The 21,356-nt window shown below is 40.4% G+C and overlaps 1 protein-coding gene across 3 annotated transcripts in view; it reads left to right on the top strand.

Moving 5' to 3' along the window:
• The window catches only part of IQGAP2 (IQ motif containing GTPase activating protein 2), a 294,682-nt gene that overhangs the window by 151,762 nt on the left and 121,564 nt on the right, over window positions 1-21,356 (top strand). For all 3 annotated transcript variants that reach the window (XM_004766845.3, XM_004766846.3, XM_045074457.1), the window contains 3 exons: window positions 1,230-1,386; window positions 9,026-9,103; window positions 13,105-13,181. In XM_004766845.3, the coding sequence (XP_004766902.1) occupies window positions 1,230-1,386; window positions 9,026-9,103; window positions 13,105-13,181 (312 nt within the window). The remainder of the gene's footprint in view (window positions 1-1,229; window positions 1,387-9,025; window positions 9,104-13,104; window positions 13,182-21,356) is intronic.

Below are 21,356 nucleotides of genomic sequence, written 5' to 3'. Positions count from 1 at the left end.
TCCTTGGAATCTCATTGCCTTTTCAATTACATCTAATGCTCTTGGAAAGCAGCTCTTAACATTTCTATTGTTTTCATCTATCCCACATTTTACGATGCCTCGTAAGTGGCCAGTATTACTGTTTATATGGGACTCTCTGAGCTTTTAAAAGCTGTTGTCCAGTGCTATAGCTCTGGAGATACGTTGCAGTGTTCACTGCTTGGATCAGGATTGGTGGTTAATATTGCAGAACAGTGTCCTCCCGTGCTGGATGCTGACAGGATGAGCTACAGATGTGTGACTGACCCTCAGGCAGGGACCAGCCTTAGAGAGGTGGCATTCACACTCATAGTTCATGGTTTGTGGATCCGCAGCTGGGAGGTGAGAGCTCTTTCACTAAACACCAGCATACCTGCCTCTTGGATTTACAGGAGGTAATAGTTATTTGAGAATGGATAGGAATAGCATCATCTCCATAATTCTGGCAAATTCTCAGCATGCCAATGTGAAATGTGAGCTGGCTCAGTCTCCCCTCCCACTGTGTGTCCTTGAGCCCACAATGACCTTGGTGCTCTCTTTTCTACAATATTGGCACAGTGTCCTAAGATTTAATCTGATCTTTTTCTGAGATATTTGTTTCATAACTCAGTAAATATTGCATTTTACCCCCAAAAGTAAGAATGTTGTAATATGTCCTTGGTATTAAAAAATGGAATGTGTATTATTTGAAGAAAACTTCCTGAATTTTTGACGCTCCTTTTCCATGCCTTCTTCCCTTTTCTGGTAGTCATTTCTGGACTGAGGCAACTGCAGATTTTACAGTACCTTGGGCTCTGCTTTCCCCGAGGCATCTGCCTCATAAGTATCTCCTCCACTCTGGGTTCATAAACTTGGAATTATTTTTTTCGACAATGTCAGCAGACTAATTCCACCCATACAAAATGGTTTGGCCATTTTCCTCTTTGGCACAAAAGAGAATTGGCAGAGACCCAGACAAACATGGAGTTGACAAGCTCTGGCGTGGAAGTGAGTTCAAGGGCTCTGGGCTTTGAGTCTGCCTTCTTCATCTCGTATTCTGAATCCTTGCCCACCCAGAAAGTCCTCTCTTCCCATCTCAGACAGCTAAAGATGTTTCAGATCCTGCTCTGTTTGTTAATTTCTCCAACACACGTAGCAAGATGCTGCGTTTCTTCACCTACACGAAGTCACCCAACTGGAATTACTTAAAGGTTTTTTTCTCATCCTTCTAGGTGGATGGAAGTCTGCTTAGTTGAAGAATTGCCACCAACCACTGAACTGGAAGAAGGGCTCCGGAACGGCGTTTACCTTGCCAAGTTAGCCAAGTTCTTTGCCCCAAAAATGGTATCAGAGAAAAAAATCTATGATGTGGAACAAACGCGTTATAAGGTAACTAAAATCTAATTGGTTTTGGCTTCCATCTAAAAGTAAAAGTTTGGTATTTCATTTCCTTTCCCTGCTTTTACTCTTAGTGTTTCTACAAAGATTTTGTGGAGTAGCGGGGAGGGGGTGTCCTTGGTCTTAGAAGCCTGCTAATAATCATTCCCGAGGCAGCAGCAGTTTTAGAAGCAGAATGTTTCTATTTCTGGGCTGAGGCTGAGACACGTCTGATTTGTGGGGCTTCCCAGCCCCCTTCCATTATTCCTTCATGGAGGTCATTTTTATTAGCACCAGTAAATGTAAAAATGAGGGCATTTTACCCTCCTCCCCCTTTTTTTTCCACCACCGACGCAGTTTATTACTCCTCTTGTTCTCATCAACGAGTAAATTACCCCGCTGGGACTTGAACTTGTGGCCGCAAAGAGTTAGGGCCAATGTGATCAAATGAGTAGTAACATTGAATAGTCAGGTAGGAATTCTGTTCCACTGAATGTTTAAAACAACATAAGACTAATTTTTTTTGTATGAAACTTGTTTTAATTATTTCATGGCTAATTTGGGAGGACACATGGGGAGAAAACAAAACCAAAATAAACAACAGTCTTGACTTGACTTTAAAAATGATTATTTTAGAGACACTTGTCTAAGTATTTACAGATATATCTAGGATTTGATCCAAAATAATCAGAAGGAGGATGGAGAGAGATTTGAGACTGGTCATGAGTTCATAATTGTTGAGGTTAGGTGATGGGTACATAGGAGTTGATTATACTACTTCATCAACTTTATGCTTGACATTTTGCATTAAGAAATGCAGGAGAAAAAGAAAACCACCAACCTAAATGACCCTCCATTAGATGTGTCTTCAAAAGGGACTTTTTAAGTGTGTGTTATTCTCTCCTGGTGTAAGTGATTCTTATGCACTTTGGGTCAGGATTTCTAAAGCTTTCATGAAATGTGATTCTTTATAGTCTTAATTTATTGTACAGTTGACCCTTGACCAATGAGCAAAAGTTTTTTAAAATGTGTATATTTAGGGACACCTGGGGGGCTCAGTTGGTTAAGCATCTGGCTTCAACTCAGGTCATGGTCCCAGGGTCCTAGGATCAAGCCTGGCGTCAGGCTCCCTGCTCAGTGTGGAGTCTGCTTCTTCCTCTCCCTCCGTCCCACCTCTTCCCACTTGTGTTCTCTCTCTATCCCTCTGTCAGATGAATAAATAGAACCTTGAAAAAAATGAGAAAGTAAAAGGTATAATTAATTCAGAGCAAACTTTTGAGTAATTATTAGGCTAACCATAGACAAGAGGAATTGAGATATCATTTATGAGTCTGTTTTCATATTCTCATCTAAAAGATAACCGAGTAGACATTTCTGCCTTGGATAATGTTAGGAATGAAAATGTTTGTGTTTGTTAAAGTACTTTTGTGTTGATGAAGTCATGTGTTCCTCCCTAGAGTCTTAGCTCATTATTTGAGCTTTTCATAAGACTTTACTGAATCAGTGATCAAGTCAGGCGAAATTATTTTAACTTTGAAAAATATTTTTTTAGTACAAAAAAAAGTATTTATATCTCCACAACACAAAATAAATGAATCTGTCCACATTTTATAACCCCATTTTTCTTTTTTCATTGCCTCTATAATGGTTATTACATGATCTAGCCCTATTTCTAGTAATAGCCGTGTAGATTTGATGACAGAGTTCAAGTGTACTTGGGCTAGGCTCCAGCCTGTCCTGAGAGGAGGCTGTGGGTATTTTGTTCTGTCAATGCCAGAGATGAGACTCTCAGAGCGACAGTGGATGGTGAGCTCCAAGGAGGAAGTGGGCCACCTCTTTTCTCTTCTTGGCACATCATACAGCTTTGAATGGAAGTGCCCCCAGCTCAGCTGTGGACCCCCTCATGGCAAGTCAAACAGGTGCCATTACCTCCTGGCATCAGAGAACATATTATTTGAATGAATAGCAACTTCTCTTTGGGATGGAGACAAGGGAAATATTTCCAGTTTCTTGTTACGAAATGAAGTACCTGTGGAGCGCAGGCAGGTGATAACATTCCCAAACAAAATACTGAGACGGAAGGATTGTGTTTACCATCTCTGCCCATCGGGTCCTGGAAGACAGATATGCAGAAGAAGGGATGGTGCCAGGTGACGGGCAGAGAGAAGGGAGGTGTAACGGGGGGAGGGGGTGGTGCCAACTGGGATGTGGGAAAAAGTACAGGACCAATGGAAACTACCCCTCTCTTGGTTTGCTGGACAAAAGAAACCTTTTCCCCTCCTTTATTAAATCTTGGAGAATGCCTAATGTCTTGGAAAGAAAAAAAAATTTTTTTGAAAGAAAATTTTTAATGAGTTGCCATGTAATCATAAAATGTTAAAGCCATTTCATTCATTTTACAAAATTGAAAGGAGTCAAGTATTAGTGAACAGAAGATGAAGCTTCCTGTTCTTGGCATCCTTAGGATTAAAGCCCATCCTCTGGTCCTTTACAAGGAGCATGGAATTGTGGGACTGCTGCAAAGACAATGAGACACAAGGGAATCCTATTTAACCCAGCCCCAGCCCCTGTATACGCCATCTGGCAACCATGAGTTCAGTGAGCGTGGGCTCTGACAGCAGGGTCTGCTTAGACTGCAGCCATAAAATATGACCTGCCTGTGAGGCAGTGTGTCTCTGAGGCATGAGTTCTGTCCCTGAGCTCCAAAGGCCTCAGTTTGGGCAATAATGGCTCTGAGTTAAGCAGATGGGCGCTTTCAATGCTGTTCTCATCCTCTTTGTCTGCCGGCTTAAGAACAACCCTGGTCCCTTGTTAATTTAAGGTCAGAAAGATGTCCTAGATATTAGAGTTAAATCTTCTAATGACGAATATCCTTTCCCTGGCCACCTCTGCCTCCCACTCCAGGACCTAGTTCCGGGACCTTGTGACCATGCCGTATGTGTTCTGACTCCTGATATGGTCCCTCTTGGATACATCATGGTGTACTGTAAAGAGTGCCTTGTCCTGAAAGCGGGAACCATGCATTTCATCTTTGCACTGTCCTCAGTGAATGGTGAAGTGTGTAGCTCAGGGTAGGTGCTAGGGAAATAGCTATTGGGTTTAAAAAAAAAAAAAAAAAAAAGAATGAATGACAGTGGTTTCAAACAAGCCAAAAACTCCATTTTTTCTATGCTTATTTGATATATTTGCCAAATATCAAATTTATTTATCAGCATTTAGAATGCTGATTCTAAAGTCAGCATTCTTCAGATGTTTACAATGGATGAAGAATTTGAAATCTGTCATCATCCAAGTATGAAGCTAAAATGTCCTGCAGGACTACTCGATGGGTATGTGTAAAAATGTGGACCCGTGGGCCCACCCCAGACTACTGAGACAGGCAGAATCTCCTGGCCAGGGACCCAGGAAGCTACCCTCTTAACAATCAGCCCAGGTGATTCTTTTCTCATGTATTACTTGCGTTTGAGATAATCAAGCATTATCTAATGGTAGGCAAATAATATAATAAATTTTAATAAAGTTTAGAGGGAAAGAAGGTGAAGTTTTACTATGATAGAAATACGTAGAGGGTAGAATTCACTTATCCATATAGTGCTTATCAACACATGCCATGGGCCAGTGTGCTCAAATGGTAAGCAAGGCAGACATGATTTTGTGGCAGTTAGGGTTGGGGAGACAGACTTTAAGTAAATAAAGAGTTGTGGGTTTAAACAGCGATGAGTGTATGAAGGAAGACATTAAAGCCAGTGTTACTGACAGATAACGATAGACAGAAGATGAGGTTTCCTGAGGAAACGTTTACCTTTGAGGCAGGAAGAAGGAGAAAAAGATCATTCATGTGTAGTTTTAAGGGTGGGAAGCAGAGAGGACAGTCTGGAGAAAGGAGCCTGTTTTTGAGAGACCTGAAGGAGAAAAGAGCTTGGACAAACAGAATGGCTGAAAGCCTGTGGTGAGGGACAGTGGTGAAAAATTGAGACCAGGATGGAAGATACGTGACTTCATCATAAGTAACGACAAAGGAAGCCATTGTAGTGTAAAACAGAGGCATCCTGGCTTTACAAAGATGCTATGTGAAGAATAAATTAGAAGACGAGGGCGGGGGCAGGCCCATGAGGGGATAACTCAGCACAAGCGACAGGTGACAGTGGCCGGTATAGACAAGAAGTAAATGGATTCAAGAGGGAAAACAGCCTAGAGAGGGATCAGAAATGGGTGGAGGGCCATGAACCGAAGAGGGACAGTGGGGTGTGACCAAGGAGCAAGTGCCAGGTCTGAAGGGGGTGGAGTGGTGAAAAGGCCAGGGCTTCCACGGTGAAGGCTTGGAAGATGAGTGCGTGTTCCCAAGGCGGGTGAGGTGGGCAAGGGAAAGGGGAGGAGGGAGGACGAAGGACACTCCTTGAGCTTGAGGAGGCTCAAGAACAGAAAACGGTATCTTTCCAGGCAGTACGTTGGTAACTGTAGACGTAAAATAGATGTTGACTGCTTAGGTGAGCCTTAGGTGGGGAGAGCATATACAGCAGTTAGTAGTGTGAGCTGTAGAATCAAAGTACTTCAAAAGCTGGCTTCCTTACTCACTTGGCCTCTGTGAGCCTCAGTGTCCGCCCCTATAAAAGGGGGATAATAATAGCAACAACAAAACAATCAGTTTTTGTAGAGATATTGTGAGGAAAATACGTGATCATCTATGCAAAGCACGTGGCACAATGTCTGAGGAGGTGAGTGCGCTGTGAAGGTTAGAGGTTTGGTTGTAAGGCTCTGTGCGCTGTAAATTGAGTAGGTTATTTATTTGGACTTGGAATCCGGAGTCCTACAACCTAATCTTGACCTGAGCTTAACCAGTTAAAGCAATTCAAGTATCTTAAATACCTGGACCCTGCTGTCAGTTTCATCCTCTACAGAATAAGCAAATCAGAATAATTATCGTCTTCTAAGCCACCTCATTGTTCCAAAGTGCTTTGATTCTCTTGTGTAAGAAGGCACACAAGAAGACTTCAGTAATTCCTCATCTATTCAATTTAAGCTACAATAACCTTATTTGTTGGTGAAATACCAGAAGAAAACCAACATGTACTTTCTAGTCCAATTGCTGGACGAAACTAGGTGGATGGACGTTAACATCCTTTGCCTAAATAAGACAGTAGACATGCCGGCTAGTCTAGTATGAATATGTAGGACTGGTGAAAAAAAATAGACAAGGTGAAAGTAGTTATCATGGACTAAGATTATTTTGGACTAAGATATAAGAATGTTTAGAAAACTGATTTTGTTCTAATTGAAGTAAATTGAAGACGTTAGTAAGTATGTACACCTTACAATTCTGAAGTCAGCATTCCTCAGATGTTTAGAATGGATGAAGGATTTGAAATCTGTCATTTAGTTTACTGCAGAAATAGGACCAAGATAACCTCCCTTTCCTTCAGTGGCTCTTACATGGAGCCCTAAACGTTTTTCTGACCGTAAGGTGCATAAAAGTTGCAAGCCTGGCCTTACAGCATGTAATAATTATAATAGCAAATATTTGTTGCCTTCTTAGGTGCTCTTTGCAACTAACTGCTCTATGTGTATTCTCAATTCACCTCCTCAACTCAAAGCAGCATACTATAGACCCATTTTATGGCAGAGGAACCAAGTTTCAAAGAGATTTGTAACTTTCCTGAGGTTACCTAGCTAATAAGACCACTGAATGAATGGGGGGTGGCTGTTTCACAATTTGTATTGTTGAAGCCCACCAGACAAAGACTGCCTGGAAATCAGCCTTCAAACAAGGGTCAAACAAAATTAGGTTTATTTAACTTGTTGTGGCAAGAAAAAAAAAAAAAAAAAGACACATAACTCTGAGACTATGAGCAGGAGAGAATAGTGTAGAGTTGGGTTTGTACTGGAGATACTAGTATGGATTTAGGGGAAGCAAGGACCAGTTAGCTTTGGGGAGTTGTCAGGAAGCAGGATCAATTTGGTGTTTCAGTAATTCTTATCTGGGAGGGGAAAAGATAGAAGGGGACTGTCAGCCATCAAAACAGTTGCTCTTCTTAGTTGGAAAAGCGGGACATTTAGTTACTTTGTGGTGCCTAGGGTCCTCTTCTCTGTCTTGATGTGATTGTGGATTGTTCCCGTCTTGTGCCTCCATGGTCACAGAGTGGCTGTGTCTGAGAATTATTTGTATTCTGTAAAAGTTGTTGATGCTGAGTCACGCTCAGCCAGTACTGCCTGGCTCTTGATTCTCTGGGCTCCCTCCTCCTTCCCCCTTTCTTCCCCTGCCTTTCTTCCCTCTACTTCCCTCTCCCCCATTCTTTCCTCCCTCTATTGATTTCATAGTAACGGCTGATTTTTTCCATCCAAAGAATAATCCCACCATCATTAGGTCCTATGTTCTGTCCCTGGAGAATGTTAGCCCAAGGAAGCTTTTCAGATTCAGAGAGAACTCATCTTGAATCTCAGCTCAGCCCTTCAATACCTCTTTGGCTTAGGCACATTAGTTGATCTTTTTGGCCTAGTTTTCTTCATCTCTAAAAAACTGGGAAATGATAATTGCCTTGCAGAGTGTTTTAAGAATCAGAGATAATTTACATACAGTGCTTGACATCCTGAGTTCAGCCTGACCACTATTAAAAAGACATAAACATTGGTCTAATGTTAATTTGGTTTATACTTTTAAAGTGTAAGTCGAACAGCCACAAAATATTTTCTCTTATATAAACTATTTGATTGTAGAAGGTCACAGAAGATGGGAAAAGCCAGGCTTTTTGAACATGATTCTCTACTATTGGATATTATATAATGAAACTTGCTGTAATTACTGTTTTTACATATATTAAAATTTTAAACTACATAACATTATGCTAGACTCATTTAACAAATTAAAAATACAAGGTAGCATTAAAGCTCTCAACATTTCAGTACCTGATAAAACTTGATGAGATACAGGAAAGGTTACCACAGTTACAGACTGTTGGGGAAAAATGGCGGCTGAGGAAGGCTGTAAAGAACTGTGGAAGACATAGAAAGCCTGTTGTCAGTGTATGTGTAGGAAAAGGTCTTGTAAAACATTTCCACTGAAGGTTTTCTTTTTACACAGGCAAAAATTAGGGTTAACTTATAGGAGGAGGAGATACCGAAATTACTCCTGAACCGTGAGATGGGTTTTGTTTCCATTTTTTTTTCTATATTTTTCTATGTTTTCCAGGTTTTCTACAGAAATCCTATTCATGATCAGAAAAAAATGTTTTGGCAGAACCAGAAACCGGGAAAAAGGCATTTTAATCTTCTAAAAATCCTGTTTTTCTTGAAGTTGCTAGGTTTCTCAGCCACAGTTGCCAAAATCTTGACACCGCGTGTGTGTATGTGTGCGTGCACGCACACACACGTCGCATAAAACATCCTTAGGCATGTGCTAGACATCAAATGGTCTTTGAGGTTCTAGTTCAGAATTACCTCAAATATGTGAATGGTGGAAACTGGAATGGTCCATTACAAACAGTGTTGCTGAGATAGTCTAGTCTTCTTTACTGTGTCTTCAGTTGTTTTATGATTTAATAACTCTATTTTAAGAGAAATAAAATTGGAAAACATCCTGCTAATGAAAAAAAGTTGTTACAAGTGACTCACTTTTCCTGTGGTCCCTTCTTTCCCCCCCTCCGCCTCCCCATTCTAGAAGTCCGGCCTTCATTTTCGACACACGGATAATACGGTCCAGTGGTTAAGAGCAATGGAGTCTATTGGTCTACCCAAGGTAAGCCTGAACTGGGAAGCCAAAAGGGGTCATGCGAACACCTCATTGTGCAAAAAGGTTTGGCATCTTGGGATATGTTAATGCGGCAGAAGGCCTTATTTGCCTCAGGCGCAACAAATGTGAGGACTCCACAGAAATGTGGCAAGGCCTGTACAAAGTAATATATGGCAGGAACTCAGAGTGAAGTATGTACCCAGATGGAGAGCAGCTAGGTTAAAGCATGTATAAATTCAACAAGGCCAGAACAAGCTTTAGCTCGTAGATAGTTAATTTAAAATAGCCACCTCCTTTTTCTGTATTACACTACCATATATTGTATCACTGTACATTATAACGACAAAGGTACTTTTACAAAGGATTATTATAGATCATATTATCACTTTGAATGTTAAAAGCTAGAAGGTTATAGTTCTTCCTCTTGAAATAGCTATCCCAAATAAAACTTGCCAAATATTCGGAGCGTGTTATATTGAAAGAGCGGGTGCCCTTCAGCCTGAGAGACAAGTAGACAAGTAGAGGAAATGAGGAAGTAATTAACGTTTGTTAGAAATTGTAGAGTGATTTCTTCAACTTCTTATTTGGAAATAATTTTAGATTCACAGGAAGTTGCAAAAATAGTGCATCTTTGCGTATTCTTCATTCAGCCTCCCCCAGTGGTGACATCTAGTAACTGTAGTAAAATAATAAATCGACGCTGGTGTGTTACTGTTTAGAAAGGCTACAGACCTTACTTATATATGCATTGATTTGTGTGTGTATGTGTGTGTGTTTCTGTGTGGTTTTATGCTGTGAATGTATGTGACCACCACCACGGTTAAGATACAGATACCATGAAGGAGTATGCATTGACATGGTATCCTTTCCTGGTCCTGTCCCCTGCCAGCCACTCATCTGTTCTCCGTCACTCTAGTTTTGTCATCTTGGGAACGTTAAAGAAGTGGAATCCTAAAGTAAGGGACCTTTTGAGATTGACTTTCTTCCAGTAAGCATAATGCCCTCAAGACCATCAGGTTTTTATAGATACCCATAGTTCCCTCCTTTCTTTTTTTTTTAAGATTTTATTTATTTATTTGATGGAGAGAGAGAGAGAGATCACAGGTAGGCAGAGCAGCAGGCAGAGAGAGAAGGGGAAGCAGGCTCCCCGCTGAGCAGAGAGCCCCATGCAGGGCTGGATCCCAGGACCCTGAGATCATGACCTGAGCCGAAGGCAGAGGCTTAACCCACTGAGCCACCCAGGGGCCCCTAGTTCCCTCCTTTCTATTGTTTATTATGTACAGCTGTTATGAAGAAATAATGTAGGAGTGGTCCTCCTCGAAGGGGATAGGCTATTGATGGAAGACCGGTGTTGGTGGTGATATTATTAATTCAGGTTTGAATGAACAGCCTACCACAACAAAAACAGAGGATTCCTTAATGTAAAATATAAATGCCTATTTTTAATCTATCTGAGCTTATACCTGATTTAGCTCTATTTCTTTTACCTCAAAATAGTCCATATTGATTTCTTCCATTGTTAACCAAATTACTTTCCCTTCCCCTAAAATGCCCAGAACAATAAATGCTGTTCCCATCTGGGCACTAGTTCTAGAATTCATATTTCTAGATTGTCATTTAGCAAGTACTAACAGGGTAATAAACAGAGTAATAAGGAAAGAAAAGAAGAAAATTCAAATAGGATTTTTCTGTATGAGGCAACATACTTTAAATTAGGGTAATTTTGTTACATTTCATAGATGGGATTTAAACGTTTCCTAATTGTGTGTGTTGGACCAGGATTTCCTTAATTTTAAGCCAAATAAGTGATCCATGTAATAGATGCTGTTTTAACACTGATTTTTTTTTTTTTAATGATCGATCCATTACCTTGCAGGGATGAGAGACCGATAGTGTGCTGAACTGATAGATGTATTTGACCACTACTAATGTCTTCACTTGCCAATATTAAGTGACTCCTCCATGTTCGGCATCATGTTAACACTGGGGATACGGTGGTGAATAAAATGTTCTGGGCAACTCGGTGAATTGATCCCATCTTACTGCTAAAATAAGATTTATTCATAAAGATTTCCAAAAGAAATGAAACTATTTATATAAGTACACATTCCATATGGAGATACATAAAGAAATATAGAAAGTTGTTGAAAGGAAAGGGAGTGGGGAGCTGCAGTGTTCTTCTGCTTCCCCAGTAGACCTGTTCTTCTGAACCGGGAATCCTCTTGGGACGGACACTGTAATAGCAAACGTGTTGAGGGAAAGCTGAAAAGACCCTTAAAGTTTCCTGGGCTGCAGACGTTACTTCAAGCGGCCAGGGATTATACATTGTGGCTAAGAAACTTTGCTGCTTTCTTCTCCTAGCTTTTTTCAATGTCCAATAGAAAACTGTACTTAAGGGGCACCTGGTTGGCTCAGTTGTTAAGCATCTGCCTTTGGCTCAGGTCATGATCCCAGGGTCCTGGGTTTGAGCCCAACATCTGGCTCCCTGCTCAGTGGAGAGCCTGCTCCTCCCTCTCCCTTTCCCCCTGCTTGTATTCCCTTTCTTGCTTTGTCTCTGTCAAATAAATAAAATCTTAAAAAAAAAAAAAGAGAGAGAGAGAGAGAGAGAAGAAAATTGTACTTGAGTGTCAAGAGCTATCTCATATGATAAAGGATATAATTTCAGTTTTTATGTCAACTTTTATAAAATATCTACTAAAAGCCAGCAATGCCAAGTATGCTTATCTTTCTCTTAGAAGCTTTAAGCCTAATTATTCATGTTTTGGTGCTTAGGAAGGGAGAGGTTTGCTGCCCTATTCTGAAATGCTTCTTATCAAGCTTGTAGTTTCAGACTTAAAAGTAGTTTAAGTGTGTATAAAAAGCCTCAGTGTTCAAACTTACCAGTTAAGTAATGTCATATATAGGTGTTAATCCAAAAAAAATCATCAGGTGTTCAGAAAATGCAGGGATGTTCATTGCAATGACTTGTATTTAGGACAAGTTGGGGGCAAAAAAGTTCAGCCTTGGAGGACTAGCTTAAATTATAGTTCAAAAAGACAAAATAATTACAAGCATCTATTAGAAATCATGTTCTAGAGGTCCCTGGGTTGCTTAGTTAGTTAAGCATCTGCCTTTGGCTCAGATCATGATCCCTGGGTCCTGGGATCAAGCCCCACATTAGGCTCCCTGCTCCCTGGGGGGGTCTGCTTCTCCTTCTCCTTCTGCCTGCTGCCTGCTTGTGCTCGCTCTCTCGCGCGCTCTCTCTCTCTCTCTGTGTCAAATACATAAATAAAAATATCTTTTCTAAAAAAGAAAATGTTCTAACAGAATAATGAAAGGGATGGAAAACAGTCTTGCTCTAGGGTACTATAGTAATACCGTACTGTAATATTACTGAGGTTATCATATTGCAGTTTTATTCTCACATACAGACATAAACCTAAAAAGTCAGAGACACATAGGGAAAAAAGACTAGAAAAAAATATACTAAAATGCTAATGATTAACTATCTAGAAAGTGAGATTATGGGTAATGTTTCTCTCATGCTTCATTTACTTTTCAGATTTTATTTGGTAAAATGTGGTTCCTTCCAGCAGGAAAGAACATTGGTGTGTGTTGTGTGTGTGCATACCTGTTCACACAAGTGTAAGGCTAGGTGTTTAACATTATAATAAAACACTGGACACTGGACACCCTTCTCAGGATACATGTTACAGGAATGACCTTGCAGAGCCTGACCGGGCTTACCACGCGTGGAGCGAAACTGCCACCTAGCCCTATGGGAGCAGCCTTCTTGCTGTGGCCACCTGGGAGTCCCCTGCTCTCCCAAGCCCACTAGGGGGCATGCTGTCAGGGAACCAGGTGTAGCAGTGGGTCTGCCAGTAGAGTGAAGGGGAGCAACGAACGGAGGGGTTCCTCTGCATTTAAATAAATACAGCAGAGACAATCCAAGTAGCATCATTGAGGAGATTTAAAGTAACTGTGCAAAGCAAAACATAATAAAACACACTGTTTCTTTTGTTTTCCAGATATTTTATCCAGAAACAACAGATGTCTATGACCGGAAAAACATACCCAGAATGATATACTGCATTCACGCATTGAGGTGGGGAGAAAGATACAACTAAGAGTGGAGGAAGTAGATTTAAATGAAACTGTAGTTTCTATTTTAGAAAAGGGCTCTTAAGTTACTTAAATAATCTGAAGAACTTTTTATTGGATGGAGCTGTTTTGAATTTGGCATAGATTTTTTAAATTGTCACGTAAGTACAATTGTCGAACTGGAAAAATATTTTTTCTGATTTCTTAAATCTAATTCAAAACAGAATACCAGAAAATGAATGAAAGACCTGTATGTATAATGAGAAGATAGAAGTTGAAATTTCTAGGGATCTCCTATATGTTGCCATATTCTTGAGTTGTGATCTAGTTTCCCAGTATAGCCAAAGTACATCAAATGAGCAGCTATAATGGTCATTATAATTTTGATATCTTAAATTATCCTTTTGCTTCAATTCTTATTATAGTCTAATGAAGTCCAATATAAGGTTAGTTTCTTTTGACCTTTGCTCAATAGAACTTGCACTATAAGGGTAAAGAAGCAGCATCAAGAGTTGCTTTGAGTAAATAAAATCAAGATACGTTCATTTTTTTTTTTTAAAGGAGGAGAGGAGAAAGGGCAGAGTGAAAGAGAGAGAGTGAGAGAGGGAATCTTAAGCAGACTCCATGCCCAGGGTGGAGCCAGACTCAGGGCTGAGTCTCATAACCGTGAGATCATGACCTCAACCAAAATCAAGAGTCGGACTCTTAGCCAACTGAGCCACCCAGGTGCCCTAAGATACTGTCGTTCATTAATTTAAAGCAATTGTTTGATAACTTAATTTTTGAAAACACTTAAATTGTGCTAGTTCATAGATCATTTTTTATCTTAGTGGACTGGAAGAAATGCTATTTTTAGATGGTAACAAAGATGATTCTGAAAATCCAGTTTATGGCTGTCGTCCTGCATTCATGCAGGTAATAGCTGGAAGTCTTCATGTCTAATTAAATTTTAAGTATCTTCTGGAACATCTGCCTTGTGTTTATATCACTAGAAGTCATTTTCCTGGCAGAGTGTTCTGCATAGAGGTTTATGTTAACTTTTTTCTGGCTCTTTTCCCCTCCAGAGGAAAAGGTTTCTACAATAATTCATTGCACTGCTGGCCTACTAGAAAAGAATTTTGATTATGTCATATAATTTGACTTTTCCCCCCGATCAGTACTTAGGAGATTTCTTTGGAAGATGACAGTTGTTTGAAATACAGACCAAATGTAGGTGCCTTTCTTTCTCTTTATTCTAGTAATTTAGAGTGGGCTAGAGGGAAGGATCACTTCTGTACCTGCCTCCTCATGTGTGGCTAGTATATCATTACGCCAACAGTGTTTCTGAAAGCTTTCTGTGCAAAAGTGCTTGTCTTGGGGAATATTTTCATATGTGTTGCCCAACATTCCTTGTCAAATATTTTTCACAGCTTAAAATGATCGCTTAACACTGCACTTAGTACCACTTTTGTGACCTGCTAAGCCAGCTACAGTTGGTTAATGCCATCATCATATCCACGCATCATAGTGCTAATCTCCAAATCTGTGGCATGCTCTTGGAGTATCTTGGACAAGCTTAAATTGATTTCCTGACAGGACACCTGGGGTGTTAATGTTAAGCTGCTTATAAAGAAATGGTGTGCTAAGTTCCTTTCCAGTGATGTCACTGTTCTTCCCTTGAAATTACATAGAACTGCACTGAGGCTTACAAATGGGTTTGTGATCATTTTAACAATGGCTTCAGCAGTTTGGTAAATGGAAAAAAAAGGCAACTTCTTTTTCTTGCCACTTGTATGCGAATGTTGGTGTGATATTTTCTAGGACTGTTTTTCTCAGTCATGCAATTACTCATGGAAGTCTCCATTACTCTTGATCATTCTGGAGCAAATTTCTCTTGAGCCTGTTACACCAGATCTGACCTTAGGCAGGACCTTTTCTGTTTACTTAATAAACAGCATTCCCTGGGACAATCTCCTTCACTCTTCTCTGTCCTAAACTTACATATGATGGCTTCTTGGTAAAGAACTAAGAAGTCTCATGTATATCTAAAGTTTTTTTGTATCAATACTTTTCCCCTCAATGGTTTAGAATACAGTCACTCAAATGAAGCCGATATTCTGCTCTGTTGGCCAAGACATATTTGGGAGTTGGGTAGCAGAGCCCTTTACTAAGTACAGTGGGTTCGCTCTCACTGGATAATTAGAGGTGATGCTGGAAATGAACACATACGTGCCTGGCCATTATATCCTGGCTGGGGATACAGCAACATTGCTGGTGTAGAAAGTCATCATTACTGGACAGGGAACTGGGCAGGTCAAAGGTTCTGAGTATAGATCAAGAGTCAGGTGGAAAGATATCCCAGATACCCAGGCACTACCTTCCAGCTATCCCAGCCCATGGGCCTGCTGGGATCTGTATTGTTAGATCTCAGCCCAGCCAATTTGTCTTGCATTCCTTGTCTTTTTGATTTGGGATTGACAACCTCATTAATATCCTCTGCGGTCGTGCCCTTGCTTCCTGTTTGTATCTGCTTTCCACTTTTCCTGCCTGGCCCTCACCTTTTCACTCTTGTTTCTGACCCTGGTCTTGTTGCCTGCCACTCATCGCCCCCTTTGTCTGAAGCTGGATGTTCTCAGTGAAATGCCGCCAGGGGTGGTTAACACGGCAGCCCTGGCGGAAATCCTCACACTTCACGCAGAAAGACTCACTTCAGTGAGAGGTGACCTCATTCTTTTTCAAAGAAATGTTTATCTTTTTTTATGTAAAATAAAAAACTTAAATTCTCATTGTGGGAAAAATTGGAAAAGTCAGAAAAAAAAATCAAAGGAAAAGCTAGCTCAAGTACCCATTATTGCAATACTGATGTGACTGTTTTGGTGCGTTTCCACTTAAAATGTGTACATAGCTTGTTTTCTTTTTGTGGCTTCATTTGGAATGTATGATAGTCTGCAATGAAAAGAAATCAGTTCAAGAAGTGAGAGCCTTGCTAACAAGTTACTGCTAATGATTTTTTAGCTGGGCATCAATGCATGGAAGAGAACACTTTTGGCATATTGTTTGTTGCTCAATTTGTGAAACACTGTTAAATGTTTAAACATTGGTTATAAATTGGAATTGAAAAATTTTAGTAAAACTGATATTTCAACACATCAGATACCTTAAAGGGCAAAGGAAATACCCAGATGTATCATTATAAACTTAATACACTTAAACCCATTCTGAAAGAACTTCACTGCAAGTTTCACTCATGTAATTATTGATGTACTACTTTTGACTCATCCCAGTACTAGAATGTATTGACCGTTAGCCAGAGTTAACGCGATCCTCAGGACACCAGAAACAAAAGAACACCTCCACACCTGCCTGGGTTGTAGACCAGGTTTCTGACCGGTCAGTTGTCAGGGGGCACATGGTCCTAGTTTGGTTTCTTCCCCCAAGGGGAGTCAGGCCCTGGCTACCAGGCATCAGTCAGACCTTCATAATTTTCAGTAAATGGCTTCCAGGTAGGTTTTTATTTTCATTCTGGTCCCCACGCCTAGCCCACCCCACATCCCCCAGAAATGATTTACCACCTGCGTCTTGCTCAGCCAGTTGTACATAACCCATTGTCCTGTCATAATGATGTATTGGCCAGATCTGTTAACATTATTAAAAGCTTCTATATGCCTTTTGAATATTTTCTTGAAATTAGTTGAGCATTCTAGAGGTTTCTCACCCACAAGATGAAGGATTGACTACCTAATGGTCTTTAGTAGATGGTTGATTTGGCTGATTTATCATCTCAAACTATGTTTCTGGATCCTCTGTCTGTTAATAATGATGTGACTCTCAGGGCCAGACCCCCTTCTCACCTGGGTGTTTCGGTCACAAACTTTGTGTTCTTCAGGACTCTCTTATCTTGGGTCACTTCCTTGGTTTTACATAACACTCTGGCTTAGAGTTCCTGGTTTTTATTCTCATGGTATAAGTATAATATAAATCGTATAAACATATCTTTATTCCATAGACAGACACAGAAAAAACAAAGCCCCTGTATTTTAATAACACATCACATCTTGTTAAAATCAGTACAAGTAATTATCCATGTCTTACTTGATCAATTCATATTACGATTTCCTTTCTGTACACTTTGTACCATTCTCTTTTGATGAGGGCTATGAACTCCTGGCCTTTCACCAACTTAACCAGGCTTAGAATCTTCTGTTCCAATGGATTAGATTGATTTTCTTTGGTTAGTGGGAGCTCTGTGGGGCCAGTGCCTTCGTCCTTGTAGCACTGTCCCTGACATTATTGGAAATATCCTTGCTTTGTGGTTACAACAGAATGTTCTAGTCCTATCGTAATTATTTCTGCGTTGATAAATCAACTCCCCTCCAAGGAATCCTTTACAAGTCATATGTTCATAATGATTTTTCCTCATTTGATAGATGAGGGGTCTGGATTCTGCTTTTCTTAACGTGCAAAGTTTCTTGAACCATTAAGACAACACCAAGCTGAAGACGGGCCTGCCTCCCCTCTGGATTGTGGTTGGTGCTCCCGCAGCAGATCCTGTCACGACCGCCCCAGCAACTGTGTTTTCAGATGCAGGGATGATGCAGAAACAGCGCACATTTGGGGCTTGCATTTGTGATAATGACTCTGGTGACCCCACTCCCAGTTAACCGGTTGTCCTGCCAAATGCACTGATTGCTTAGAAAAGAAGCACGCCTGCCATCAGGTGGCTGCCTTGTAGCCTATGCATATAATATGTGTATTTATTATATACATAGTATAATTACATATTGTACATGTAATACAGATTATGTATCTAGCTCTCAGGCTTTCATGCAGAACTCTCTTTGGCTTACACTTTGTGCCCTAAGGGCCTTTGCCTTTTAAAAAACCAGTTGAGGGGCGCCTGGTGGCTCAGTGGGTTACGCTGCTGCCTTCGGCTCGGGTCATGATCTCAGGGTCCTGGGATCGAGTCCCGCATCGGGCTCTCTGCTCAGCGGGGAGCCTGCTTCCTCCTCTCTCTCTGCCTGCCTCTCTGCCTACTTGTGGTCTCTCTCTGTCAAATAAATAAATAAAATCTTTAAAAAACAACAACAACAACAACAAAAAAAACCAGTTGATGACTTATACCAGACTGATGGCATACTGATACCAGTATGATGAACATACTTGCATTTATAAAGAAGCTTCCTAGAAATAGTTTCTTAACCCAAAGGGCAGGTTCTCCTTTCATGTTCTCAGGAGGGATATGTGGAGATGGCAATATTTGGGATTAAGATGAGAAGGACAATGACACCTTATGTAGCTTTCAAATCACTCCTTGTTCATAATTCTCCCCATACTCTAGACCATATTCTCTCCTCCTCCTCCTATCCCAAAATAGTATCGGGACTCCATCTTTTTGTCCTACTAAATTCTAAGCTCTCTGAGATCGTGAACTGTGCCTTGTCACCTAACACAGCACATACACATCACTGATGCCAAATTAAGTCTCTAGAGTTCATATTTTTAAATTTTTAGCTGGGTTAACTGAACTAATTGCCCTGTGGAAAGGGTGCCTCAGGATTCTTTTTATTTTTGATTAACTCTTAGGTGAAAAACACTAGATTTTGACATGATACTGGCAGGGGCATATGTGATTAAGATGGAGAAATAATTTGGTTCTCTAGATAAAACCACTTGAAACATGGGGTCAGGGAAAATAGTTAAAGGTTCTTAGTGCGGAAAATGGGGAAACTGCTGTGGTAAGTTCTTAATAAGTTATTAATTATTATTGGTTATTAATAAAGGACACACTTATTTAACAAGGATCATAGTAATAAAAACAAACAAGTATATGCCAGGCACTGTTCAGAGTTCATTTTACAGATGGCATCTCATTTACTCCTCACGGTGTACTTACGTCATACATACTGTTAATAATCCCATTGTATAATGAAAGAAACTGAGGTCACGCAACTAGTATATGGCAGAGTTGGGATTCAAAACCTGGTCGTGTGACACCAGGTCGTGGGCTGTGACTGGCTTCGTTGTTAGCCTCAGAAGGGAGTCACGTTGTTTTCATCCTACTAAGAAAACTCTAAAGACAGCGTCCAACTTGAACCTGAGAGGCACAGGCCTCTCAGTGGTTAATTTTAGGAACTTTTAAAATGAGAAATCACGGAACCTCAGAACTGGAAAGACCTTGAGAAGTTGCTTTTGTCCAGGTCTTCATTTCAGACATGAGAGGACTGAAAGCAGTGGATTATGACTTGTGCAGAGTTACACAACTAGATGGGGCCAGCCTTGCAGCCAGGAACTGGGTCTCGGGATACGGGTCCCATGGTCTTTCTGGTTAGCCCCAAGGCTTTGATTTATAAGCATTCATCTCACATACTGCACCATAAAGTGAACTGCCTAGGATTTGATCCAGAGAAGCTGAAATAAATTCAGCTCCAGACTTGTGAGTTTGCATTCCATTACTGTAGCACCTTTTAATGTGTATATTGAAAGTAGTGGGAAAAGCCCCTATAGTATTTTTTTTTTTTATTACTTCTTCCAGTGCTTGAACTGATATTATTTGTACAAATGTGAGCACATGGGCTGGAGAGGCTTTAGGTACCTCAGGGCAACCTCTCTGTAACTGGCCTTTAAGCAGTATGAGTGTGCTATCCCTTTGGTGCTATAAGAGCCTCCCTATTTCCCACCAAGAGCTTTCTTCTTAGGGGGAAGCTAAGCGATGATTTCATTAATTTCCTTGGCTTCCTTGGGAATCATCTTAGCCCTTTGTATCGGCTCTTAGGCACGTAAGGTGCTTAAAAAGTTGTGTTGAAGAGCTCCAAGAATTGGTACCTTTTATATTGAACAGGCTTTTTATTTTTTTAAGATCAAGACTCTGGATTTGCTGTCACTTCAGGTAGTGAATGGCCTCATTTGAATTTAAATGCTTATGAAGGAGTGGGCTGCTATAGCTGATTCTTTCTCTCCTGGGAATAGTGGATATGTGCATAGGAAACTGCCCTTTTGAGTAATCTGCTTGGAAGTGCCTCTCACGCAAAAATTTGTTATAAAACTCCCACACAGTGAGAAGTGGCATTTTTAAAAACAGCTAATAATTTAAGCTTCAACAATGGAAGCAATAAATGTTGAAAACTGAAGCCAGATTAAAAATATACATTCACAATTAAACATTTTGGGTGGAAGTATGTATACACAGATGAGATTTCTAACTGATCCATACCAATTCCAGAAAATCTCTTATTTAAAATCACTTTAAAAGCCAAGATTGTTTGATCCAATAGGTAACTTCTCAGCACCACCTTGTGGTAACTTTTAGTTAAAGCAGAATGTTGGCTTCATTGTAGGATTTATATTAGTATTACAGAGTACAATGGAGAAGTAGAAAGGATAATTAGAAATAGTCACCTAATTTCTTCAGTACCACAGGGGAAAATTAGCACTTTAGTATAATATAGTTCCTAGTGCCAACAAACTTGTATTTTTTGGAAACCTGAAGACTTTTATTTTAGGAACAGCATGGCAGAGAAAAATATTTTTTTATGTAGTAGATATTCCATGCATAGTAATTAAATGAATGGATAAATAGAGGAAATAATGTGAAAACAGTTAACATGAAATTACTGAAGTAGTAATTAAAAAAAAAATCATTTGCAGTAAGCAAGGATGCCATCCCACTGACCACATAGATGAGATGGGATTGACTGAGAAACAAGTCAGAAGACCACAGCCCAGAATTTACAGGATGCAGCAGAGCCAGGAGCTGCCTTGGGGCTTGCTACAAGCAAGCCAGAAATAAAGAGATCCCCAAAGCCAGCATGAACCTGGAAGCCCTGATGTGAGAAGGCAAGATATGGGGCACCCATAAGACTGGCTTCTCTCATGGGAACCTGTGGTCAACAATGACAAAAAACAAGTCCCAAGCCCCAGGCTGAGCCCCAGATCAGGAAATGCCAGGCATTTGAGGGAAATCAACCCTCTGAAAGTGGCCTTAGATTCAACAAGAAGAAGTGACAGCCAAGGAATAAAGGAATATATTAAGATAGGTGATATCGGTAGTTTATTCAATGATCTACTTAACAAGTACTTATTCAACACTTCAGTTTACAACAAAAACAAAGATAAAATTAAGAAAGAGGAAAATTGGAGGGGGAACCTGGCTGGCTCTGTCAGTGGATTGTACCACTCTTGATCTCAGGGTTGTGAGTTCGAG

Source organism: Mustela putorius, unplaced genomic scaffold, assembly GCF_011764305.1.
Source record: "Mustela putorius furo isolate JIRA1106 unplaced genomic scaffold, ASM1176430v1.1 tig00537350_pilon_pilon_pilon, whole genome shotgun sequence".
NCBI lineage: Eukaryota > Metazoa > Chordata > Mammalia > Carnivora > Mustelidae > Mustela > Mustela putorius.
The sequence above is the reverse complement of the archived record's forward strand: the minus strand, read 5'-3'. Positions and strand labels throughout refer to the sequence as shown.